Source organism: Eriocheir sinensis, chromosome 63 (assembly GCF_024679095.1).
Source record: "Eriocheir sinensis breed Jianghai 21 chromosome 63, ASM2467909v1, whole genome shotgun sequence".
NCBI classification, from domain to species: domain Eukaryota; kingdom Metazoa; phylum Arthropoda; class Malacostraca; order Decapoda; family Varunidae; genus Eriocheir; species Eriocheir sinensis.
This window is the reverse complement of record NC_066571.1, coordinates 3,313,283-3,335,820: the sequence shown is the minus strand read 5'-3', so window position 1 is coordinate 3,335,820 and position 22,538 is coordinate 3,313,283. Positions and strand designations below refer to the sequence as shown.

The window sequence follows — 22,538 nt, the reverse complement described above, 5'->3', positions numbered from 1 at the left end:
AAAGAGATCAGAGGAGGCAACTAGGAAGATACAGACAGGTGAAGAGAGCAAGGTAAAAGAAGGTTAAAAGGTGGAGTACGAGAGAAGGAAACTAGGATGGGAAAGGGGAGGCAAAGGAAGGCCGAAGCAAGAGCAAAGGTGACTGAAAGCAAAGGTGTCGAGTGTAAAGAATGCCAAAGTATAGAAGGAAATAATGTATAAGGAAAGAACAGGGACGCTAAAAGGCAGTAAAATGAGAAAGTTGGAGAGATTATTGAAAGCAGACATGTACAGAAAAAAAAGGTATATGGACAAAAAGGGAAGTTAGGAAAGGAAAAGCCAGATAATAAAATAACACAAGAAAAGAAGATAGACATAACCAGAGAAAAAGTATAAAAACTGGAAGGGAATGTAGAGGAAAGGGAAAGCAAATACTATGAAGTGGGGTAAAAGGGGAAAACAGCACAGGTGAAACAGGTGGAAGGGAAAGACAAATGGCAGGTATACGACGAAGGAGGAAACAAAGAGGTGGCCTAGAGGGGTGGAGGGGAAACAGTAAAGTCAGATGAAAGGAAGCAAAAAAGGTGGAAGGGAAAGACGGGAGAGAGATATACAAGGCAAGATGAAGTAGATTAGTAGGAGACAGAGGAGAGGCAATGAAGTGGGACGTAAAACAAAACAATGAGATAAAAGTGGTTGTAATTACACATAAGCAGAGTAAAAGTATAAGACTTGGAAGGGAAGTTAGAGAAAGGGGAAAACAAATACGATAAAGTGAGTTCTTGGGTAAAATAAGGTAAAAAAATAAAAGGGAAAGGCAAGCGAGAAGTAAACGGCCAACAGAAAAAAAGACCAGGAAGGGAAGTTAGAGAAAAGGGAAAATAAACACGATAAAGTAAGTTCTCAGGTAAAATAAGGTAAGACAAATGAAAGGGAAAGGCAAGCGAGAAGTAAATGACCACCAGAAAAAAAAAGACCAGGAAGGGAAGTTAGAGAAAAAAGGAAAACCAATACGATAAAGTGAGATAGAAGGCAAAAAAGCAAAGTTCTCAGGTAAAACAAGGTAAAACAAACGAAAAGAAAAGGCAAGCGAAAAGTATATGGCCACCAGAAAAAAAAGTGTAAAGACAAAAAGGGGAAGTTAGAGGAAAGGGAAAGCCGATACAATAAAGAGGAATAACGATAAATAAGCAAAATTATGTCAGGTGAAACAAAGTAGAGAGGTAGTGGAGAAAACTAATTAAGAGAGAGATATTGAGGAAGAGAAGTGGGGAGAAGGGGAGGAAGGGAAAAGGGGAGTGGGAGGGAGAAGAGGAAGAAGAGAGATTGACAACGGAAATGGAAAAGATTAGAGGAGGAGAAGGAAAGGAAAAGGGGAGTGGGAGAGAGAAGAGGAAAATGAGAGACTGACAACGGAAATGGAAAAGATAAGAGGAGGAAAAGGAAAGGAAAAAAGAAATGGGAGAGAGAAGAGGAAATTGAGAGAATGACAACGGAAATGGAAAAGATAAGCGGAGGAAAAGGAGACGAAAAGGGGAATGGGAGAGAGAAGAGGAAGATAAGTGAGGCAAAGATGAATGGAAAAGAGAGGAGGACGAAGGAGGAGGAGACAAAGGAGAGGCGATGAAGTGTATCCAAACCCCTTCACTTGAGCTTCACGGCGGAACACTTAAAGAGGCCCATCCACGGTGTACCCCAGCAAACGCACGCGCAGTCACACGCACACATACACGCACACATCCACACAAACACATTTTCCCTCATTATTTCTGAAAACAAAAATATAAACAAAACAGGAGCACGCCAAGAATCTATTTACCTCCATTTTTTACATTAGTTTGCACACGTTTTTTTGTTGTTGTTTTGGTCATTATTATTTCTACGAGGGACGAAACAGGTGGAGAGAGAGAGGAGGGCGGGCATTATAAGCTGCCTGCTCACCTGCCCTCAAACACCTGAGATGCCGATAAAGAGTAAATGAAAATGAAAGCGATGGGAGAGGAGAAAGAGGACGAGATAATATAGAGGATTAGGGCAAAAGATATCTTCAAATACACAACAAACAAACAAACAGCAAAGTAAAAAATCTGTCTCCCCTACCGCAACACAAACAAACTCCGCACCCAACACTCACCCGTGGCCCAGTGTACCGCCGTGTGCTTCTCGTTGTCCAGCGCCTGCACGTCAGCGCCGCGATTCAGCAGGTACTTCACGACGGCCCGGTTACCTGCGATGGTGGCTAGGTGTAGGGGCGTGTACCCGTCCTCGTCGCGCGCCCCCACCAGCCCGGGGTCAGCGTCCACCACCTGGCAGGAGGGGATAGAGGAGCACAGGTGAGGGAGGCATGTGGGGAAAGGATGCAAAAGAGGGATTAAGGGGAATGAGAAAGAGATAGATAGATAAATAGATAGATTGGTAGATAGGTGGATGGGTAAATAGATAGATATAGATAGATAGATAGAAAGGTAGATAGATAGATGGATGGATGGACAAATAGATAGATAGATAGAGATTTTGAGAGGGAAAGAGTGAGCGTGTGTGTGTGTGTGTGTGTGTGTGTGTGTGTGTGTGTGTGTGTGTGTGTGTGTGTGTGTGTGTGTGTGCAAGCTAATAGGATGAAAGGCTCAAGTATTTTTAGAGGTAGAAAATTTTACGTCGCGATGTCTGAAACGTAAATGTGAAGTGCAAGGATTTTGTGAGCGAGGCAGCGCGATGACACTTGCATACACTGGTGGTGGTGGTGGTGGTGGTAGTAGTAGTAGTAGTAGTAGTAGTAGTAGTAGTAGTAGTAGTAGGAATACCAGAACAAATACTTTCTATTAAACAAGTTTCCCTATCTGTGACAATACCTAACACCAAAGTTTATAAAAGTGGTTCTTAATCTCTTTACAACAACGCCCTCTTTAGGGACGGGCCCTTCCCTCCTCGCCTCTCTTGCATGTATAGATAACATTCCCTCCCTGATTCAACAGACAATGATAAGCCTAAGTAGACTATAAAAAAAAAACATAAGTTATTAATTGCGATGGTTTGGCTTTTTTTTCGTAAACTTCAAAAAATTACGCTAAGGTCTTGGAAAGAGAATAACATATATCATTAAATTCAGATTTTTCCCCAGGGCACGCGACCCCCCTGGAATAGTAATACTAACGCCCCCTAAGGGAGCAACCCCCCCCCCCAGGCTAATTACCACCTGTGAAGTGAAAATTACCTGCACCACAACTAACAGTACAAACCACTCACTGCATCTACCTAAGCACACACACACACACACACACACACACACACACACACACACACACACACACAAATTCACAAACAGTAACTATTATGTAGCTACCGTCAACCGCCGCCATCATCACCCACCACCACCACCAACAACAACAACAACAACATGTAATTCTCGTGATGGAGGAATAACTCGCTTACGATAAATTAATAACGGGGGAATGGCTCTATCAACTCTGTGAATACATGCATTACAGCAGGGTCACGCGGAGGGCAGGTCACAGAGGGTTGTTGTGGTTATTTACAAGCTCGACAACCTTCTATTTCCCCTTTAAACCCTTCACCTCTTCCACGCCCTTACCCAGCACTTACCTGAACAACCCTTCCTGTGTTCACCTTCCAGTTACTTTCCACCTTTTTCCCCCCCTCCCCCCCCCCCCCCCTCTTTCACCTCTTCTACACCTTTACCTAGCATTTACCTGACTAACATATCCTGTTCTCACCTGACTATCAACCTTTTCTAGTAACACCAACCCCTTCCAGTCAATCTCCACCTCACCTCTTCAACCCCTTTCTCCACACTTCCGTACACTCTTATCTAACGTTTACTTGGCTACCCCTACCTGTGCTAACCTGTCCTAATAACATAATCACCTTCTAGTCACTCTCTGCCTTCTTCCTCCACCTCCTCAACCTCTTTCTTCACACTAAATATCGTCCTTCCATTTCCAAACGCGGACGTCATCTCCAAAAGACCCTTCCATTTCATCTCCGCCTCTCCCTTTCGCTGCTCAGGACATCCATTTTCCACACAGTCTTCAAAGTAATAAAAACTCCATCCACTTTCTACGTGTTCCTGCGGTTACATCATGTCCTCGTTCAAGTCTTTTATCTTCACGGCGAAAGGACTTAATTTCCAGCTCTCTACTTCACTGCACAGGCCATCCGCTTTCCACATAGTCTGTAGAGAAGTATAAACCCTCCATCTTCCATACACATCCTCTACAGACCTTCGATGTGTTCCTGCAGTTCCAATTTATCCTCGTGGACATTTTAGCTTCCCCATGGCGAGAACACTCTATCCCCAACTCTCTTCTTTGCTGCCCAAACCATCCAGTTTCCCCCACAGACTCCGAAGCACTATAAAAACTCCTTTACTCTCTACCTCCACTACAGCCCCAGCTCCTATGTGTTCCCGGAGTTCCGTCATGTCCTCTTACTGATCTGCGTCCCCTATCCACTTCCTCCACATGATTGCACGTCCTCTTGTGCCCCACCACGGACCGCTGGAGGCCTACACTACGGCGCTGCACACACACACACACACACACACACACACACACACACACACACACACACACACACATCATACATTTCTTCTCTTGGAGTTTGAAACATTATAAATCCATGCAGTGACTTCCATCCATCCTCCCCTACAAGTCTGATATGCCCACCCGTGCATAATACAACCCTTTACAAACCCACACCCGCCCAAGCAGCGAAACGATAAAACCCGTATTTCTAAACGTTTGTCTATTTGAAAAACCTCTCGTAGAAGTTGCTGACATTTTCATGGACTGCTTTATGATCGTAGTGATGATAGTTATACACGACTTCTGCACCATGAACGGGAAGGTCATCCATGGAAACCAGCGCTGCCAGACTTAGATCATATTTTGAGGTTTCTGAGCCACAGCTACAGCAATAAAGCACTATTAATTAACCGTTTCAACGATAACTATAAATTAATCTAGTTACCGGGGTGGAGGAGATATTTTTGGGTTGGAAATCGGTAAATATCAGAGGCTGAATACGACAATCTGGCATCGTTGCTCCCATCCAGTTACTCTTTTCTGTGGCATTGAAAAATAGTCGTAATGGGACCCCGAAACGTTTAGGAATATAGACCTAAAACTTCATCCCCAGTGGGTGTCGGGGGGAGGGGAGAAGGGCAGGGGGTGGAGGGGGAAAGGGTGGGTGGGGCTTGCCGCAACAGGCCCTTCGCTCCTCTTTAAGCACCTCGCCCACTGAAGCCGCTGGACAACGCCCGCTCTTGCGTCTCTCGAACTGCCTGTGACCAGGAGCGGGTGCATGACGGGAGTGCCTTTCCGCCTGGTCACCCAAGCACAAGGTGGCGGCCGGGGATCAAAACAGAGCCAGGGACAAGTGCCGGACACTACTTCAAAAGAGCCCGAAAGTCTCTTGTGTTGTACTGCGGCGCCTTCGTTAGGTATATTTTTTTTTCAGTTCGTCAGTGCCACGTGCAGCTATAGCGTATGCACCTAACTTAATTTTTACCTTTACTAGTGGTTTAGGAATTGTGTTAACTTAGGCGTGGCAAACGATCGAGGACGCGTGTCGAACAGTAGGTTACTAACTCTGGAAAAGTCTATTAGAGCCTCGTTTTGCCGCAGAGCAGAGATGGAGTAAATACCTGAGCTGTGTATTCGAATACGAATCGAGTACTTCAAATTCCAACGAATACGAATACGAATTCGAATACACTGAAATGGTTTTAACTCGAATATAAAAATGAATACGTCTTGAAAGTGAGTTCGAATCCGCTGCTACCACCTGGGATTTTTCAGTCACCACCGAGTGGCCTAAAACTACCCACATGCTGTTCTAAAGACCACCCATCAACCCGGACTCCAAAGGAAACCGTCCAAGTGAATCAAGAACGAGCTCCGGGGGGCAGCATGAGCCAAGAGAAGATGGCGCCACTATAAAACACTTGCCGGAATGAAGATGCCCTTGGACATCGGACAGGCAGACAAACGGAGACAAACAAACAAACAGACAATCATTCATAAAGCCAACAAATCCTTAATTCTGATGAGGTAACAATTATGCAACGGGTGCGGGTGACGAGGCGAGGCGTACACACACTCATGGAAACAATATGAGCTCTCACTGGCGCTGCTGGGAATAAACGATTGCCTAATGTGTCTTGGGTTTCTTAATGCTTTGGGTATAGTTCTAACTGAGGGCCGTCTTGGTTTGTTTACGAGCTCCTTCAGGTGACCCAGATACCTCACATCTAGAGAGAGCCATATTCTTAAACATCTCTGCGGCCGACCACACACAACTGACAAGTCTTCCGTATGAGTTTTCGGCATTTCCAGGGGTAGTTTTATGACTCTGGTGGTAGTTAGGCCATTTTTCTGTACCATGAACCTAAAAAACACACTCATTGGAACCCGACTGATCTCGTTTTCAGCCTTTGGAAACAGTTGATGTGAGAGGTGGATGCGTCTGAGAACACTAACCAAATTTTCATCCTTGGTCATAAGCTTGTCAGCACTGCCTGGGTCCAAAAGTAAACTAAGGGCTGTCTGAGGTGTTTTAAGGCTCCTCGGGTGATAGAAAGGTGTCATAAGCTCGCCAGCACTGCCCGGGTCCAAAAGTAAACTAAGGGCTGTCTAAGGTGTTTTAAGGCTCCTCGGGTGATAGAAAGGTGTCATAAGCTCGTCAGCACTGCCAGGGTCCAAAAGTAAACTAAGGGCTGTCTGAGGTGTTTTAAGGCTCCTCGGGTGATAGAAAGGTGTCATAAGCTCGTCAGCACTGCCTGGGTCCAAAAGTAAACTAAGGGCTGTCTGAGGTGTTTTAAGGCTCCTCAGGTGATGGAAAGGTGCAAGCAGGTGAGTCCTAAGCCTCACACCTATAGGAGCAGTGAGTAGCGGGCTTTTTTTTTTACATTTGTTACCTTTTTTTATGCCCTTGAACTGACTCCTCTACTGTAAAAAAAAAAAAAAAAAAAAAAACTGAGAGAATATTGTCCCGTCCTTGGTCATAAGTTCGTTAGCACCATCAGGGCCCCAGGGTAAACTAAGATGGTATTTTCTTTATATAATTTTCTTTTGGTTGATGTAAGCGTGTAAGCAGGTCAGCTTCACACCTCACACCTGGCGGGCAATCTTTACCGTCGTCAGGTTGTGTCCGGCAAGCACTGTCACTCTCCCAAGGTCAAGGCGCAGGTGAGACGAGGGACAGGTGGCAGTAAGGTGTGTGGCTTGTCGCTGTCTGGCCCCCGCGGTGAATATTTTAGCATCCAAGACGGAGGGGGACGCGTGATTGGGGGTGGGGGGAGGGAGGGAGGGAGAGGGGAATAGGTAGCGTTCTCTGTGGTCAGGTGTGGCAGCCAGCAGGTAAAGGTGATCAATAATGGTTCCTCTCATCCTCCCCCTCTACATCTTGCTCCTTTTCGCCCTCCGGCACACTGCTTGTCTATTCTGGCGCTGCTGTTCTCCTGTTCCCGGCACTCAACCATTCTTCCTCCCTTCGGTAATATCATTTCTCGTTGTTCTCTCCTTCTACAAGTCCTTCCAGATCATCTATTTTTCTTTGAGTCTTTTCTGATCAGTTCGACCTCTCGCTGTTTTTTTTTTTCCTTTCCTCAAACACGTCGATTCTCTTTTCTTCTTTTTTTAATATATCTTTTTCTTATTTGTTCTCCTCTTCCTCTACTTCCCGCTTGATATGTTCCTTTGTTCTTGCTCTTCCTCCTTCTCTTTCGGTTCCTGTTCCTGTTGTTGTTCCTCTTCCTCCTCCTCCTTCCCCTCTTTCTCGGTAACAGTTATTCATTCATGTATTTTATCATTCTTTCCTGCTAGTTCTTGTTCTTGATCCTTCTCGTATTCCTTTTCCTCCTCCTCCTCTTCCTCCTCCAAAGGAACAATTCTTTCACCATATGCATAAGCTAACTCCATTTCCCCCACCCACCCCTTATTTCTGTTCCTATTTAATTACCCTACCTCGTCCTCGTCCTCCTCCTCCTCCTCCCTTTACTACTACTACTACTACTACTACTACTATTACTACTACTACTACTACTCCAACAAACAAATCTTTCATCATATACACAGACCTGTTTCTTAATTTTCAAACTCTCTTTCCCTCTTTCTGTTCCAATTTATTTACCCTACCTCCTCCTCCTCCTCCTCTTCCTCCTCCTTCTCCTTCTCCTCCTCCTCCTCCTCCTCGTCCTCGTAGCCCACAACAAGAGTTCCTTCATCATTTAATCTCGTCCCTTAAGAGACTCGGAGGCGTTTTCTCCCTTTTTTTCGTGTCAGTGTAGTGAAAGGAGGCGAGGAACGGAGGGAAGGGGGGAAAGGGAAGGGGAGTGCCGTGGGAGGGGGGAGGGTCAGGGGGAATAGAGGGGGGGAGGGTTTTGCCTTTCCTTGTTTTACTGTTGTGTTAGTGAAAAAAAAGAGTATCGTAGCATAATGGATCCGGGAGCTCGAGGTAAGCGTAGCCCTTGTGATCCTCCTCCTCCTCTTCTTTTTCCTCTCTCTCCATTTTTTCCACCACTATGCTCTCCTTGCCTCCACCTTTTCTCCTTTTCTTTCTTTATTCCTTTTCCTTTCTTTCTTCTTTCCTTCTCTTTTTTTTCTTTTTTTTTTCCTTCTCCGTTTTCATATTCCACATCTTCAGCTTCTACATTTTCTTTTTTCCTCATTACCATTCTTCCTCCTCCTCCTTCTCCTCCCCCTCCTCCAAATCCTCCTCCTTCTCTTCCTTTACTTCCCCCTCTTCCACTTCGTTAGCGTGCCCTGGTCTGCTCCTTTAAAACTATGAATCAACCCTAATGTTATAAGGAGACAAACCTTGCTTAATAAATCTGTCTGTTCTTCCGCTTTAGCCTCCTCCTCCTCCTCCTCCTTCTTCTCTTCCTCCTCTTCCTCCTCCTTCTTCTCTTCCTCCTCCTTCTTCTCTTCCTCCTCCTCCTCCTCCTCCTCCCCCCTTCACAGAACCAGGTAGTACTACGCCGCCGGGAGCCTCCAGGTGTAATTACAAACGACCCTTCTCTTCTGATCGCTCGGGGACAACTACTCAGCCGGCAATTAACGCTAACCACGGGCCGCATGCTACTGAGGTAACCGAGGGGACAAAAGCCTCACGACCCGCGTCACCAGACCTTTGTACTCGGCGGTGTCTTCCTTCGTCTGTATTTTCTCCTGCCTACGGCTTGACCTCTTTTAAGCGGGGAGTATCGAGGCACCTCCCCCTGCGAAGTTGACCTCTCTTTCGGCCACTCTTCTCTACTTCTCTTCACAGGAGCAGTGCTTAGTGGGCTTTGTTGTTCTCATTTGTTTTTACCCTGAGCTACTTCCTTTGCTGTAAAAAAACGTTGTACTTCGCGGTTTCTGTCCAACACTTATTGCCAAAAAAGAACGTCGCTAATTGACGATATTAACCCCTTGGATGCGGATTTCCTACAAGAAGACATCACCAAGCTACAGAGTGGAACAAAAAGTAGCTGTTCCAGTTTAGTGAAGAAAAATGTGAGGTCATGCATCTTGGGAGGGGAAATCCAGCACACCAATACCACATGGGAAACACTCCACTACCCACCACAGAGGCACAGAAAGACCTGGGAGTATATGTTGCCAGGCTACCAGTGAAGGCGAAATCCATCCCAATCGCAGCGGGCGGGTCAACAATAACTTTAATTGAATACCGTTATCAGTATTGGCGCGACAGTCTTGAGTCTAAAGTTCATATTCTTAAACGTGTCGGTCCCCCATCACGTCGGTTTCCCAAGGCCACAGAAAAGATCAACCAGATTTTCATGGGTGATTTTCCCGCTCAAGGGATGCAAAGTCGTGCAAAACTATCACTGGGATCACAGAACCGTCCATGCAAATACCACAAAACCGTCCATGAAAAGACCACAAAACCGTCCATGAAAATACCACAAAACCGTCCATGCAAATACCACAAAACCGTCCATGAAAATACCACAAAACCATCCATGAAAATACCACAAAACCGTCCATGAAAATACCACAAAACCGTCCATGAAAATACCACAAAACCGTCCATGAAAATACCACAAAACCGTCCATGCAAATACCACAAAACCGTCCATGAAAATACCACAAAACCATCCATGAAAATACCAGCAACTTCTACGAGAGCCTTTTCAAACAGGGGAACGGAGGCGCCGAGACGTTCAATACGAGTTTGAAACCGATAAGCGCAATAAGCTGAGCACGAACACCTGGTAACGCGCCTCACGACCCTTCCTCCCTGACATCGAAGTGGTTGGGGGCCTTGACGCGCGAGGAAAGCTACAAGGCTGGGAGGTTTTGTTTTTCATCTCACGCAGAGGAAAGAGTGGAGGTTGAGGGGATAAGGGTGAAGGGTGAGAAGATAAGGATGAAGGGTGAGGGGATAAGGGTGAAGAGTGGGAGAAAAGGGTAATATAAAGGGTGAAAGGGATGAAAAAGGAAGTATAAAATTGAAGGGTGGGAAAACGGGTGAAGAATGAGGGGAAAAGGGTGAAGGGTGAGGGGAAAAGGGTGAAAGGTGAGGGTAAAAGGGTGAAGGGTGAGGGGAAAAGGGTGAAAAGTGAGAGGGAAAAAAGGTTGAAGGGTTAAAGGGTAAAAGGGTGAAGGGTGAGAAGAAAAAGGTGGAGGGTGAGGGGAAAAGGATGAAGGGCAAAGGGTGAGGTTAAGGGGGTCAGGGATGATGGAAAAAGGTAAAGGGTGAAAGTGATGGATGGAGGGTGAGGAAACAACGGTTGGGAAAAGGGTGATAAGAGGAAAAGGGTGAAATGAAGGGTGATTGGAGAGGGTGAGGAAACAACGGTTGGGAAAAGGGTGATAAGAGAGGAGGAAAAGGGTGAAGTGAAGGGTGATGGGAGTGGGTGAAGGGCCGTGTTTGAAAAAGTCAGGGATGGTGGAAAAGCGGCTGAATGGTGAGGGGAAAAGGGAGTGGAGAAGAAGTCGAGGAGGTGAGGCCACGGGGTCAGTGAGTGAGCTGGCGTTGCGAATATACGGTTGGTATTTTAATTTCCCCTCCGTGCAATGGCAAGGTCAAATTGGTTCTCCCTCGGTAATACAACACCTGACGGGCTCATGCCATACCTGACGGGCGGGAAAGTTAATTGGCACTGTGACTTGTGAAGGTCGCTATTTTTGTGTGCTGGTAATAGTGCGTTTTAATATCGTACTGAATTTTTTTTCTTTCCAGCTGGACGGGACGAGTGGGGGAAGGGGTGGGGGGAGGTGAGACAACCGATCCCTTTGTGGCCGGGGATTAAGAGGAGACAAACAGAATGGATAACTCTTGCCTTTTGGGGCACATCGTGAATTCCCTTTGTGTGAATGTGTTGCGTTTGGTATGTATGTGTGTGTGTGTGTGTGTGTGTGTGTGTGTGTGTGTGTGTATGTGTGTGTGTGTGTGTGTGTGTTTGGAAAGATGGCCAAATTAGCAACATAGGATAACTGTGCTCGTTAAACTTTTTTGAATGTTGTTTTGTTCTCTTAATTGTATGTCTCTGGCTTATTTCATTAATCGCACTTTTTTTTCATTAACTGCACCATGTTCGTTTCCGCAATTTTCTTCACTTCGCCACTTGTGACGACGACGCGCAACTAACGCTACACGTTACTTACCGAGTGTTTCACCCTGGGCAGGAAGGGCACTCTTAATATCGTCTGAGCAGTCCTAAGAGAAGCGGAGGTTGTCTTTCCGTTACTGTATGTATTGCTCCGGCTGTGTGGAGGAGATTCTTTGGGTTTCAGTAATAGTCAAGTAGTGTGCTTTGGTTTCCGCGCTGAGAATGGTGTTTATTTTAGTTCATTTTGACTCACAATTTTCATTCCTTCCACCGAGCGGCGGAGCCATGGAGAACCTGAAGTTTTGTGACGCGAGCCCTGTGCACGTCAAGACCGCGTGGCACACGGGGCTGGGGGCGGGCATGGCCGTGTACGCAGTGCTGCTCGGCGTGGGGATGCAGCTCACCCGCCGCCACACGCCGCTGTTCCTCTCCCACCGCCTGCACGCTAAAATGGCGCCCCTGGTGCCGGCACTCGCTTTGGTAGGCGCCGTGGCCTTCCTGGCAGACGCCCACAATGAGCGTCCCAGTCTGGTGACCTGCGATTCCTGGGGTGGCGTGCAGTGGGTGGCCTTCCTGGTGCACCTGTGTTTCCTGGTGCGCCTTGTCCTCCACTGGTGCGTCACCTTCTGGCCACAGCTGATGGCCACCGTGGTGGACGTGTGGCTCTTCACGCAGGCCTGCGCCGCCCTGCACCATGGCTTCAACATGTACGCCTTCACCTTTCTCACATTGGTCCGCTTCTTCCACTCAGAGTGTCTGATGGCCTCGAGCCGTCTGAGTAAGGCGGTGCGTTCAGGACTCGGACTGGCGCTGGCCATCTTGGTGATGTCCGGGGTGCTGCAGGTGGCCGAGGAACACGAGTCACTGTACGGCGCCCACCCAACGGCCGAAGGCACCCTGCAGCCCATCCGCTCCTTCGGGGTCTACGTGTACTGGGTGGTGGTGACGATGTCTACGGTGGGCTACGGAGAAATAACACCCTCCACTAATACCGGCAGGGCGGCAGCAACCGTGATCGTGGTGGTGGGCGTGCTGTGGTTCGTACACGTCAGTGCCGATCTGGGCGTGTGGGTGGCACAATATTTTCGCGAGGCCCGCTACCCCCCCCAGGAGTCCAGACACCCGCGCATCGTCGTGCTGGGAGAGAGTGACCCCAACAACCTGGCTCGTCTATTGAAGGCGGTCAAGATACACAACAACAACAACTTGGAGGTGATTTTGCTTGTGCCCGGCGAGGTGACGTCCCGTTACCTTTGGCTCACCGGCTTCCTGCCCGTCAAAGTGGTGTCTTGTACCAGCCTGCAGAAGGACCTTACCCGCCTGTTGCCGCCCATGGACAAGCGACACAAATCAGTCCGCCATGGTGACGCCGTCGTGCTCTTTAGTGACCACGAGGCTGAGGACCCCAAGGCAGAGGACGTCCGTGTGCTGCAACTACTGGTGCAGGCGAGGGAGTTTGTGCCCGACCGGCGATTCATCGTGCAGGTTTTACTTGGCCGCAGCCAACGCGCCGTGCAGCAGACGCCCTGCTGGTCCGACAGGGATGAGGTTGTATGTATGGAAGAGCTAAGCGTCGATTTGTTAGCCCAAGCCGCGGCCTGTTCGGCGGCAGCTCCAATAATATCTAGTTTGCTCACCGCTCCGGCCGCTTACACGGGGGGTGAGCGAGAGAAGCTTCGTGATGTGGGCAATTTTGTGGAAAAACATAAAATTCACTTGCGGGACCAAACTGAGCAAGCCTTCGAGACCAGGAATTTCATTGATGCTGTGCTCGGGTTGTACGAGGAGCAGGGCGACTTGCTGCTGGGCTGGTTCTCACCAGAGACGCAAGACATCAACCTGCTGCCAAACGAACTCCCGCCAGCTGTAGTGTGGGTGGTTAGTCCCGCCAACCAAGATCTCAGGATGATACCTCAGCAATTCATCCCGAAGGTTGCGGCCGAGGACTTCTGCAGCGATCCCGAGGAGGTGATTGTGGCTGTGTGCGGGGCGGATCCTGGCCGAACAGCGCTGGAGGCGGCCCTTCACGAGTTTCCTGGTGTGACCTTGCTGCCAGAGGAGGAGTGGCGCTCCGCCTCAACGGTGGTGGTGACCACAGCGGGGATGGACCTCAGCTACATGGTCGAGGCCCACTACTTACGGACCAGCCTGATGCAGGAGGTGGCTGAGGCCTCGGAGAATGAAGGAATCCGCTTCGTGGCAGATGTGCCACACGGGCAGGGTCAGCGGGCGTGGGATCAACGCACCACCAGGGATGTGGTTAGCAAATCTATGGTAGTGTCCGCTGTGGCCGCTGCCATCCTGAACAGTCACGTGTATGCCATCTGGAGGAGGCTGGCGGCAAAACGCAACTTGTTGGGAGTAAGAGTGATTAAGGAATGCACGTACGGCGAGGCTTTCCGCGCCTTGCTGCAGCAACGGCGACTTTTGCCTCTGGGCGTGGAGGTGACGAGGAGGCACAACTGTTGCATCACCAATCCCTCCGCCGTGCTGCTGCTGACCCCGGGGGATCTGCTCCTGTGTCTTAGAATTCCGTCATCTGGCGACGCCCCTTCCTCACCGCCTGTCGTTTTCTCTCAGGGCGCCACAGCCTCCACCTCGCCCTCCACTTACTGACCCGCTTACTCCCCGCGTAGGGTTGGGATAACGGGCTGGTCAGCATCTCGGATGCGGCTGCACATTCTCTTTACAAGAAGATTCAAACTACTAGTCTAAAGCTTTCTTTCATCTTGAACCTATCACACGGAGAGTTATATTTCGTCGTTATCATCAACTACCAAAAGAGGGCGTGCAAGCTCGAGCTTTATATAATTTTTCAATAGTTACCTTCCACAACAATGTCTGATTTACAGGTGCATATGAAAGGCATAATTTCTCTCAAAATATTCTCTGGACCTTGATTTGCCGCTCACTGTATTCCCAAGTGCGCTGTCCTTCTGCCTTCCTCCCTCTTGGCGCAACGCTGGGACAGGTGATCGACGTTGCACGGGTGAGGACCGGCCCCTGACTCCTTGGGACGCTGTTATCACCGATGCCAGTCCTCGTCTGTGCCTGTCTGTTCCTCTCCGTATTGATTCTCTCTCATGTTTCGTGCTGGCGAGTCTGTCTCTCCATGCCGGTGTGTGTCTCGTATTTGCTTGCTTTCCTCCATTCGTATCTTGTTGTGTTTTAGATCCCATTACCTGCTTCAGTTTGTTCCGTCAAGCTTTGCAGTTATTCCTTCGTTTATCTGTTTTATTTATTTATTTCGTTTAATGTTACTTTTGCTTTGCTCCTCCTTCCCTTATTTGCTTCTGTCTTGTCCGCTTCGAGTTTCTTGCTAATACTCCTCTCGTACTCGTACAACTATGTATTTGACTAGTTTTTATTTTTATTTTTATTACAACTCTCTCTCTCTCTCTCTCTCTCTCTCTCTCTCTCTCTCTCTCTCTCTCTCTCTCTCTCTCTCTCTCTCTCTCTCTCTCTCTCTCTCTCTCTCTAATTGAGCCCTGAGCTTCTTTTCCTACATGCTCTCTTCAACCTGGACATAATTACCTTCCATGACGATAACAATAACAACAATGACAACAGCAATAACAGCAAGCCAATTCACCGACTGTTGTGTCTTCAGGTGTTCGAACATTGACCTTCTCTACGTCACCTGCTCACGTAACTGACTGCTCTTTCGGCCACCTCTTCGGATTCTTTACAGGAGCAGTGAGTGGCGGGCTTTTTTTTGTATTGTTTCCTTTTTTGTGCCCTTGAGCTGTCTCCTTTGCTGTAAAAAAAAACCTCTAGTCTCTCTGCTCTACCACTACCACTAATACTCGCTTAAGCTATTCCTACCTTTCGCCATTCCTCTATTAGATCTATTCACTCAAGAGCTGTAACACGTTCCCTGAAGTCACACGATGGTCTAAAAGCAAACGTTTCTGAGTATCGCTCAAATTAATTCTCGTATCAGAAGCATCCGAACTACCTCCTGGCGAAATGAATGTTGCTCTTTATTTTATTTGTATGCGTAACTTTAACTTCCAGAATTACTATAATAGGTTTAAATTCACGATTATTAACACTAACTGATATATTATTACTCTTAGCAGAAGCATTAAAAAATACTTGTTGTCAAAAATTATGCTACTCTTCGCTTTATTTGTAAACGTAACTTTTAACTTCCAAGTCCATTTTTATATTTTTTATATACACTCGAACTGAAATAGAGATCCAACTTTAACCTGTCCTCTGCGATTGGCACGGATTTGGCTTTCACTTGTAGCCTGGTAACATATAGTCCCAAGTCTCTCTTTGCCTCTGTGGTGGATAGTGGACTGTTTCTCATGTGGTATTGGTATGCAGGATATCCCCTCCCAAGCTGCAGGACTTAACATTTTTCTTCATTGAATTGTAGCAGACACTTTTTGTTCCACTCCTGTAGCTTGGTGATGTCTTCTGCTAAGAAATCCGCAGTCAAGGGGTTAAGGAACATACCCAACACATCATTCTTTTGCCTGAAGCCTCGACGCCTGAACACGACGCGGGACACCAGGACGACATTAGAGGGGCAGGTTGTGGCGTGGCCTTACCTGGTCTATGCAGGAGAGAGTCGGGTTCTCAGCACAGTAGTGGAGCGCTGTTTTGCCCGTCCTGTCCCTCTCGTGCACGCTGGACGGCTGGGAAGGGAGAGGAAGGAAGCTTAATCAAGGGAGGAAGGGGAGGAGTACGAGTGGAAGGGGAGACCAATGCGGTTAAGGATAGGAATAAGAGGATGAATGTGGTTGGAAAGGGAGAGCAAGGAGGATTAATAAAGGGGGTGGGAGTGTAGGACGGGGAAGGTAGAGCAAGGTTTACTAAAGAAAGGAGGACATGTGTACGGCAGGGAAAGGAGAGAAAGGGGGTTTAGCAAAAAGGGGAGTGAGTGTATAAAACTGGAAAGGGAGAGTATGTTTAACAGGGAGGTGAGGGACACGGCAGGGAAAGGAGAGCAGGGAGGTTTACTATAAGGAGGAGAGGGGATGTAGGGGTGGGAAGGGAGAGCAAGGAGGTTTAGTATGAGGAGGAGAGGGGGTGTAGGGGTGGGAAGGGAGAGCAAGGAGGTTTGGTATAAGGAGGAGAGGGGATGTAGGGATGGGATGGGAGAGCAGGGAGGTTTGGTATAAGGAGGAGACGGGGTGTAGGGGTAGGATGGGAGAGCAGGGAGGTTTGGTATAAGGAGGAGAGTGGGTGTAGGGGTAGGATGGGAGAGCAGGGAGGGTTATTAAAAGAGAAAAAAAGAGATGAGTAAGTCTGGGGAGAGCAAAGAGGTTTAACAGAGAGAAAAGGGAATGTAACGGGCTAAAGTAGGAGAGAAAGGAGTATTAACATAGGGAGGAGGGGATGCGGATGGCTGGAAAGGGAAAGAAAGGAGGATTAATAGAGGGAGAAGGGAGTGTATGGCTGGGAAGGGAGGAGGAGTGAGTGAGTGAGTGAGTGAACGAATGAGTGAGTGAACAAGCAGATATGTAGTTAGAGAGTTTGAGATAAGTAAAATATATAAGCCATGAATTTCTCTCAGTACACACACACACACACACACACACACACACACACACACACACACAATATTGATTAACTCCGTTCTATAGTGTGTCTAGGAAAATGAAGGGAAGGGATGGAGAGGGAAGGAAAGGAATGAGGTTGGAAGGGGGAGGAAGGGTGTGAAGAGGAGAGAAAGCAAGGGAGAGGGGAGGAAAGGATGAGGACACAGGCAGGAGAGAGAGAGAGAGAGAGAGAGAGAGAGAGAGAGAGAGAGAGAGAGAGAGAGAGAGAGATAGAGAGAGAGAGAGAGAGAGAGAGAGAGAGAGAGAGAGAGTGAGAGATAGATAGAGAGAGAGAGAGAGAGAGAGAGAGAGAGAGAGAGAGAGAGAGAGAGAGAGAGAGAGAGAGAGAGAGAGAGAGAGAGAGAGAGAGAGAGAGAGAGAGAGAGAGAGAGAGAGAGAGAGAGAGAGAGAGAGAGAGAGAGAGAGAGAGAGAGAGAGAGAGAGAGAGAGAGAGAGAGAGAGAGAGAGAGAGAGAGAGAGAGAGAGAGAGAGAGAGAGAGAGAGAGAGAGAGAGAGAGAGAGAGAGAGAGAGAGAGAGAGAGAGAGAGAGAGAGAGAGGTGAAATTAATTGTATAGAGAAAGAAAAGGTAGGAGAGTGGGAGGGAGGGAGGGAGGAATAGAAAAGGGTTAGTATGAAAAGAAAGGGAGGGAAGGTGCAAACAGGGAGGAAGGAGAAAGGATGGAGAGACATAAACCGAGACGGGAAAGTGAAATCATGATAAAAATGGAACGAGGCAATAAAATAAATCAAAAGAGGAAGGATTTGCTAAAGAGGGAAGATAAAAGAGAGGAAAGATGGAGAAGTAAGAGAATGGTAGAGATAGAAAGAGAGGCGGGGAAATAAAAACGGAAGGTAAGAAAACAATGAAGAGAAGGAAGGAAAAAAGAGAGGAAAGATAGAGAATTAAGAAAAAGGTAAGGAGAGAAGGGAGGCTGAAAAACGAAGATGAAATAAAAAATGGAAGGAGGTAAAAAAATAATCGAGGAGAGGAGGGATTTGCTGAGAAAGGAAGAAAAGAGGGAGGAAAAGGAGAGAAGGAAGAGAAAGGCAAGGACAGAAAGAGAGACGGAAAAACGAAGATGAAATAAAAAAACATGGAAGGAGGTAAGAAAATAAATTAGGAGAGTGTGGGCTTGCTGAAGAGGGAGGATAAAAAGAAGGAAAAGGAGAGAAGGAAGAGGAAGGTAAGGACAGAAAAAGAGAAGGGGGAAAGTGAAGATGTAATAAGGAAGGAGGTAATAAAATGAATGAAGGGAGGGAAGGAAGAGAGGGAGAAGAAACATAAAAGGGAGGAAAATGAGAGAAGGTAATGACGGAAAGAGAGGCGGGGAGGTGAGGATAAAATAAAAATGGAGGGAAGTAAGGAAACGACTAGAGGGAAGGCTGACTAAGTAAAATAAAACGGAGGAAAGGGAGAGAAGACAGAGGGAGCTAAAAGGAATATTCAGTTGACACATTCCTGCCTCGCATCGACTTTGCATTCATAGTTTTTGTTAATCAATATTAGCGTGACGGGAGTGAATTGAGGTCATGAGTGTGGTGGAGAGAGAGAGAGAGAGAGAGAGAGAGAGAGAGAGAGAGAGAGAGAGAGAGAGAGAGAGAGAGAGAGAGAGAGAGAGAGAGAGAGAGAGAGAGAGAGAGAGAGAGAGAGAGAGAGAGAGAGAGAGAGAGAGAGAGAGAGAGAGAGAGAGAGAGAGAGAGAGAGAGAGAGGAGAGAGAGAGAGAGAGAGAGAGAGAGAGAGAGAGAGAGAGAGAGAGAGAGGAGAGAGAGAGAGAGAGAGAGAGAGGAGAGAGATAGAGAGAGAGAGAGAGAGAGAGAGAGAGAGAGAGAGAGAGAGAGAGAGATCTATTTTCTTGCGTACTCTGTTAATAAAATGGAAAATTCTACTAAAAAATCGTGTTAGGATAGAAAGAACAAATGTTGGCTCTTCCTTCCGCCTCCGGTTCCTTCCAGAAGAGAGCAAACGTTGAATTTTATGGAAGACTGAAGCAAACATAAAATTAGATAATAATTAAATACAACCATGAAGCAAGATAGATTTATAGATGAATAGATAGCAGATAGATGGGGGAGACAGAGCGAGAGATAGACAGACATAGAGACCTGACAGAGACAGGTAGACAGACATACAGACCAAAGGATAGACTGACAAACACAGACATAAGAAAAACAGAATGAAAAAATCTCTCTCTCTCTCTCTCTCTCTCTCCACACAGGCCTAAAGATAAGCTGGAGGATATTAATAAAAGAAAAGATAATAGCCAGAAGAAAAGAACGATACGATAAAACCAAACAAAATGGAAGAAAGCAAATAAGAGTGTCACCAGAAAAAAAATGTGAAGAATAAAGGAAAGCGAAATAATGTTAAGATGAAAGCCAACCAAATGCAATAAGCGTATTCAATTTTGTGATTCTGACTGTGAGGAAAGGAAAAGGACTGAAAGATGGACACACACACACATACACACACACACACACACACACACACACACACACACACCTTCCTGTGGATAATCTGCCGCACGGTGTGGTCGCGGCCCTGCTGGCACGCGTACATGAGCGGCGTGACGCCCTCGCTGGGGCCGGGGACGGGCTCGGCGGGGTCCTCGCGCCCGCCCACGTCCCCGCCCCCCATGTCCACGCCCACGCCCGCCACCGCCGCCGTCATGGTCGATCTAAGGAAGAAAGAAAGAGCTATGTAATGCCGGTCCCACCGCCCTGGGGGACAAAACATGCTATATAGTTTAGAATTTTTGTCCGCGTTTTCTAAAGAAAGACAAACGAGTGGTACGTTTTTTTGCCCTAACGCGAAAAATAGTGACTGAAAGCGCCATCTTGCACGTCGCTGCCGCCCCGGTGTTTCGTCTTTTGGTGTCATGCGATTAAGACAAGGGAATTATTGTCGACATTTCTCACCACGAGTGACAAGACAGGTTGTGGACATAATCCAATACTAATATTTATAGATCAAACGAAAGCTTAAACTTTCAAAGTAGCCAAAGTATCGGCATTCAGAGTAAACTTTTTTCAGCCAGCAACTCCCAAATAACCAAAGGCAGCCTCATAGGTGGTTCCGCACGGCTGCAGTTACTCGGCCACTTCCTCTGGGGGCACGGGGTCGCTTGCCGGCGGTGAGGGCAGCACCGGTACTCAGGCACGATGTCGGGACGTGATAGCGACTATACCATGCAGGAGACCAAGGTATCGCAGGTCACGGTGCAGCAACCCGTCGGGCCACGGGGTCTCCATCGACCTGAAGGTGCAGCACTCCTCGGAGTTAATGAAAATGGCGGAGGTGGTGTCCTTATCGATGTGAATGTCAATATTCCTCAAGTTAACCCAGCCATCGAAAATGCCGCAAGCGTGCAGTGTCCAGGGTGAAGCACGCCTGATGGATGAGTCCGGCAAGACACCTCCATGTGTGCTGTGTTCAGGAACTGCTGAAAGGTCTTCCCTTTGCAATCTTCCATGACCTGAGCCACGGAGGATCTTCCATGACTCCGAGGAGCAGCGACACGCCGGACACGTCCTGCAGGGCGAGCCGCACGTGCTGCTTCCCCTCCTACGGACTGACCTTGACGTTGACGGTGCAGGTAGAGTCACATCGCTGCAACTTTCCTCTGCGTGCAGTTAACTTTCCTTTCCGGTGTTGTGGCCGAGAACATTTCGAAGGGCGTGTCCCGCGGAAGCCACTCGAGGCTGCATGCTGTCCAGAGGCCAGTGTAATAACAGGCTGGTAGCAAGTGGCGCTTGTATGGAAGTTGGGAAAAGTGTTTACTCCATCATACACTCTCTTGCGCACAGCGAAGGCGCAGAAAGTTCGGTGGTGATGTAGACTTACGATGCAAGCCATTCCGCTGGATATCTAAGAGGTGGAGGCCGGCCGCTCGTCCTTGAGCCGCGCCTCGAGGACTTTCAGGGGGTTATGTAAGCTCTGACGCAGAAGAGGTCGGCCCAGTTACGTTATCAGTCCAAGAGGCTGCGGTGAGTCACCCAACAAGTACTCACTCCTCGTATTCACGCGATGGTCTCGGAGGGGGCGGCGTGTGTCAGGAACGTGACAGTCACCGCTCCGTCCGTATCGGCCATATGCACACCACGCGATCCCCCTCCCTCTGAGTCACTCTTGAGTCAATTCGACGCTCACTCCCTTACCACCAGGAGAGGGGGGGGGTTCATTTTCTCTTTGCCGCAAGCCCCTTTATTCCCATGTAGAGAAGCACATATACATACACACAACAACAATAACAACAACAACAAAAACACATAAATGTAAGTGTAGACGTCACTTTTCCCCGGCAGCGCCAGGACGGGTGAATAACTCATGAGCCACGAGTAGCAGGCGAGGCGGAGGCGGCGTGACCTTCCCTCCGCCTCAGACACAGCTCACGACGCCCCACGTGACCCTTGACCTACGCCTTCCCGGACGACCTCAGCGCCACCTATCTGCCGGCCCCACAGGAAGCTTCGCCGCGCTAGGTCGGGGTGGCTGGCGTGGAGACGCAACAGCTCTTTACAGTGGCATACATATATTGAAGTATAGCAGAATCACATAAGACTTACTAGTGCTGGCACTTGTGTGTCAAAGGAGGAGGATACGAGGGCAGTGCTAATGCAGAATTGAGTTCGATAGATAAGTAAATAGACAGTAATAGTATGGATAAAACCTCATCCTTTGACATATACATGACTCGATGACAGTGTTTATTACATCTTTCCCTTAATTGCCATTTGTTAGTGATGTCAGTTTCGTACAGGGATTATATTTTGTATGCGAAAAATGCTGCAAAGTTTTAACTCATATAAGAACGAAGAGAGCGGTGTGGTAGTTTGTGCTACAAGACACACGCCCCTCGATGGGTTCCCGGCACAATGGACACGCCGGACATTCATCATGGACGGCCCAGACGGCGCGACAAAGTACCGCCATCAGTCTTGTATACGCCTGAGGAAGGCACGCTTACTTAACGCCACGATCCGATAACATACCATCCTTGCTACTACTACTAATATACACTACTAATAATGATGCCACCATTACGAGTGATAGTAATGATAGTAATAAAAGTAATAACATTATCAGCAACGACAACAATAAGAAAGATGAACATAAAGACTATAACAATAATGAAAACAATAGTAATAAGGATAATAGTAGTAATGATGAAAATTATAATAATAATAATAATAATAATAATAATAATAATAATAATAATAATAATAATAATAATAATAATAATAATAATAATAATAATAATAATAATAATAATAATAATAATAATAATAATAATAATAAGAAGAAGAAGATCAAGAAGAAGAAAAGATGAAAAAGACGAAGACGAAGATGAACAAGAAAAAAAAAATAGAAACAGAAAAAGAAGAAAAAGAATGCGATTAAGGAAGAACAGAACCATTACGAACACTCCA

General features: G+C 47.4%; 1 protein-coding gene across 16 annotated transcripts in view; it reads right to left on the bottom strand.

Moving 5' to 3' along the window:
* The window catches only part of LOC126986861 (serine/threonine-protein phosphatase 6 regulatory ankyrin repeat subunit B-like), a 124,462-nt gene that overhangs the window by 83,197 nt on the left and 18,727 nt on the right, over nt 1-22,538 (bottom strand). For all 16 annotated transcript variants that reach the window (XR_007739999.1, XR_007740001.1, XR_007740000.1 and 13 more), the window contains exons 2-4: nt 19,612-19,786; nt 16,117-16,203; nt 2,114-2,285 (exon numbers count right to left, since the gene is read on the bottom strand). Coding sequence is in view for 11 of the 16 variants with exons in the window: in XM_050843323.1 (XP_050699280.1) it covers nt 2,114-2,285; nt 16,117-16,203; nt 19,612-19,779 (427 nt within the window). In the remaining 5 variants the exon portion in view is untranslated. The remainder of the gene's footprint in view (nt 1-2,113; nt 2,286-16,116; nt 16,204-19,611; nt 19,787-22,538) is intronic.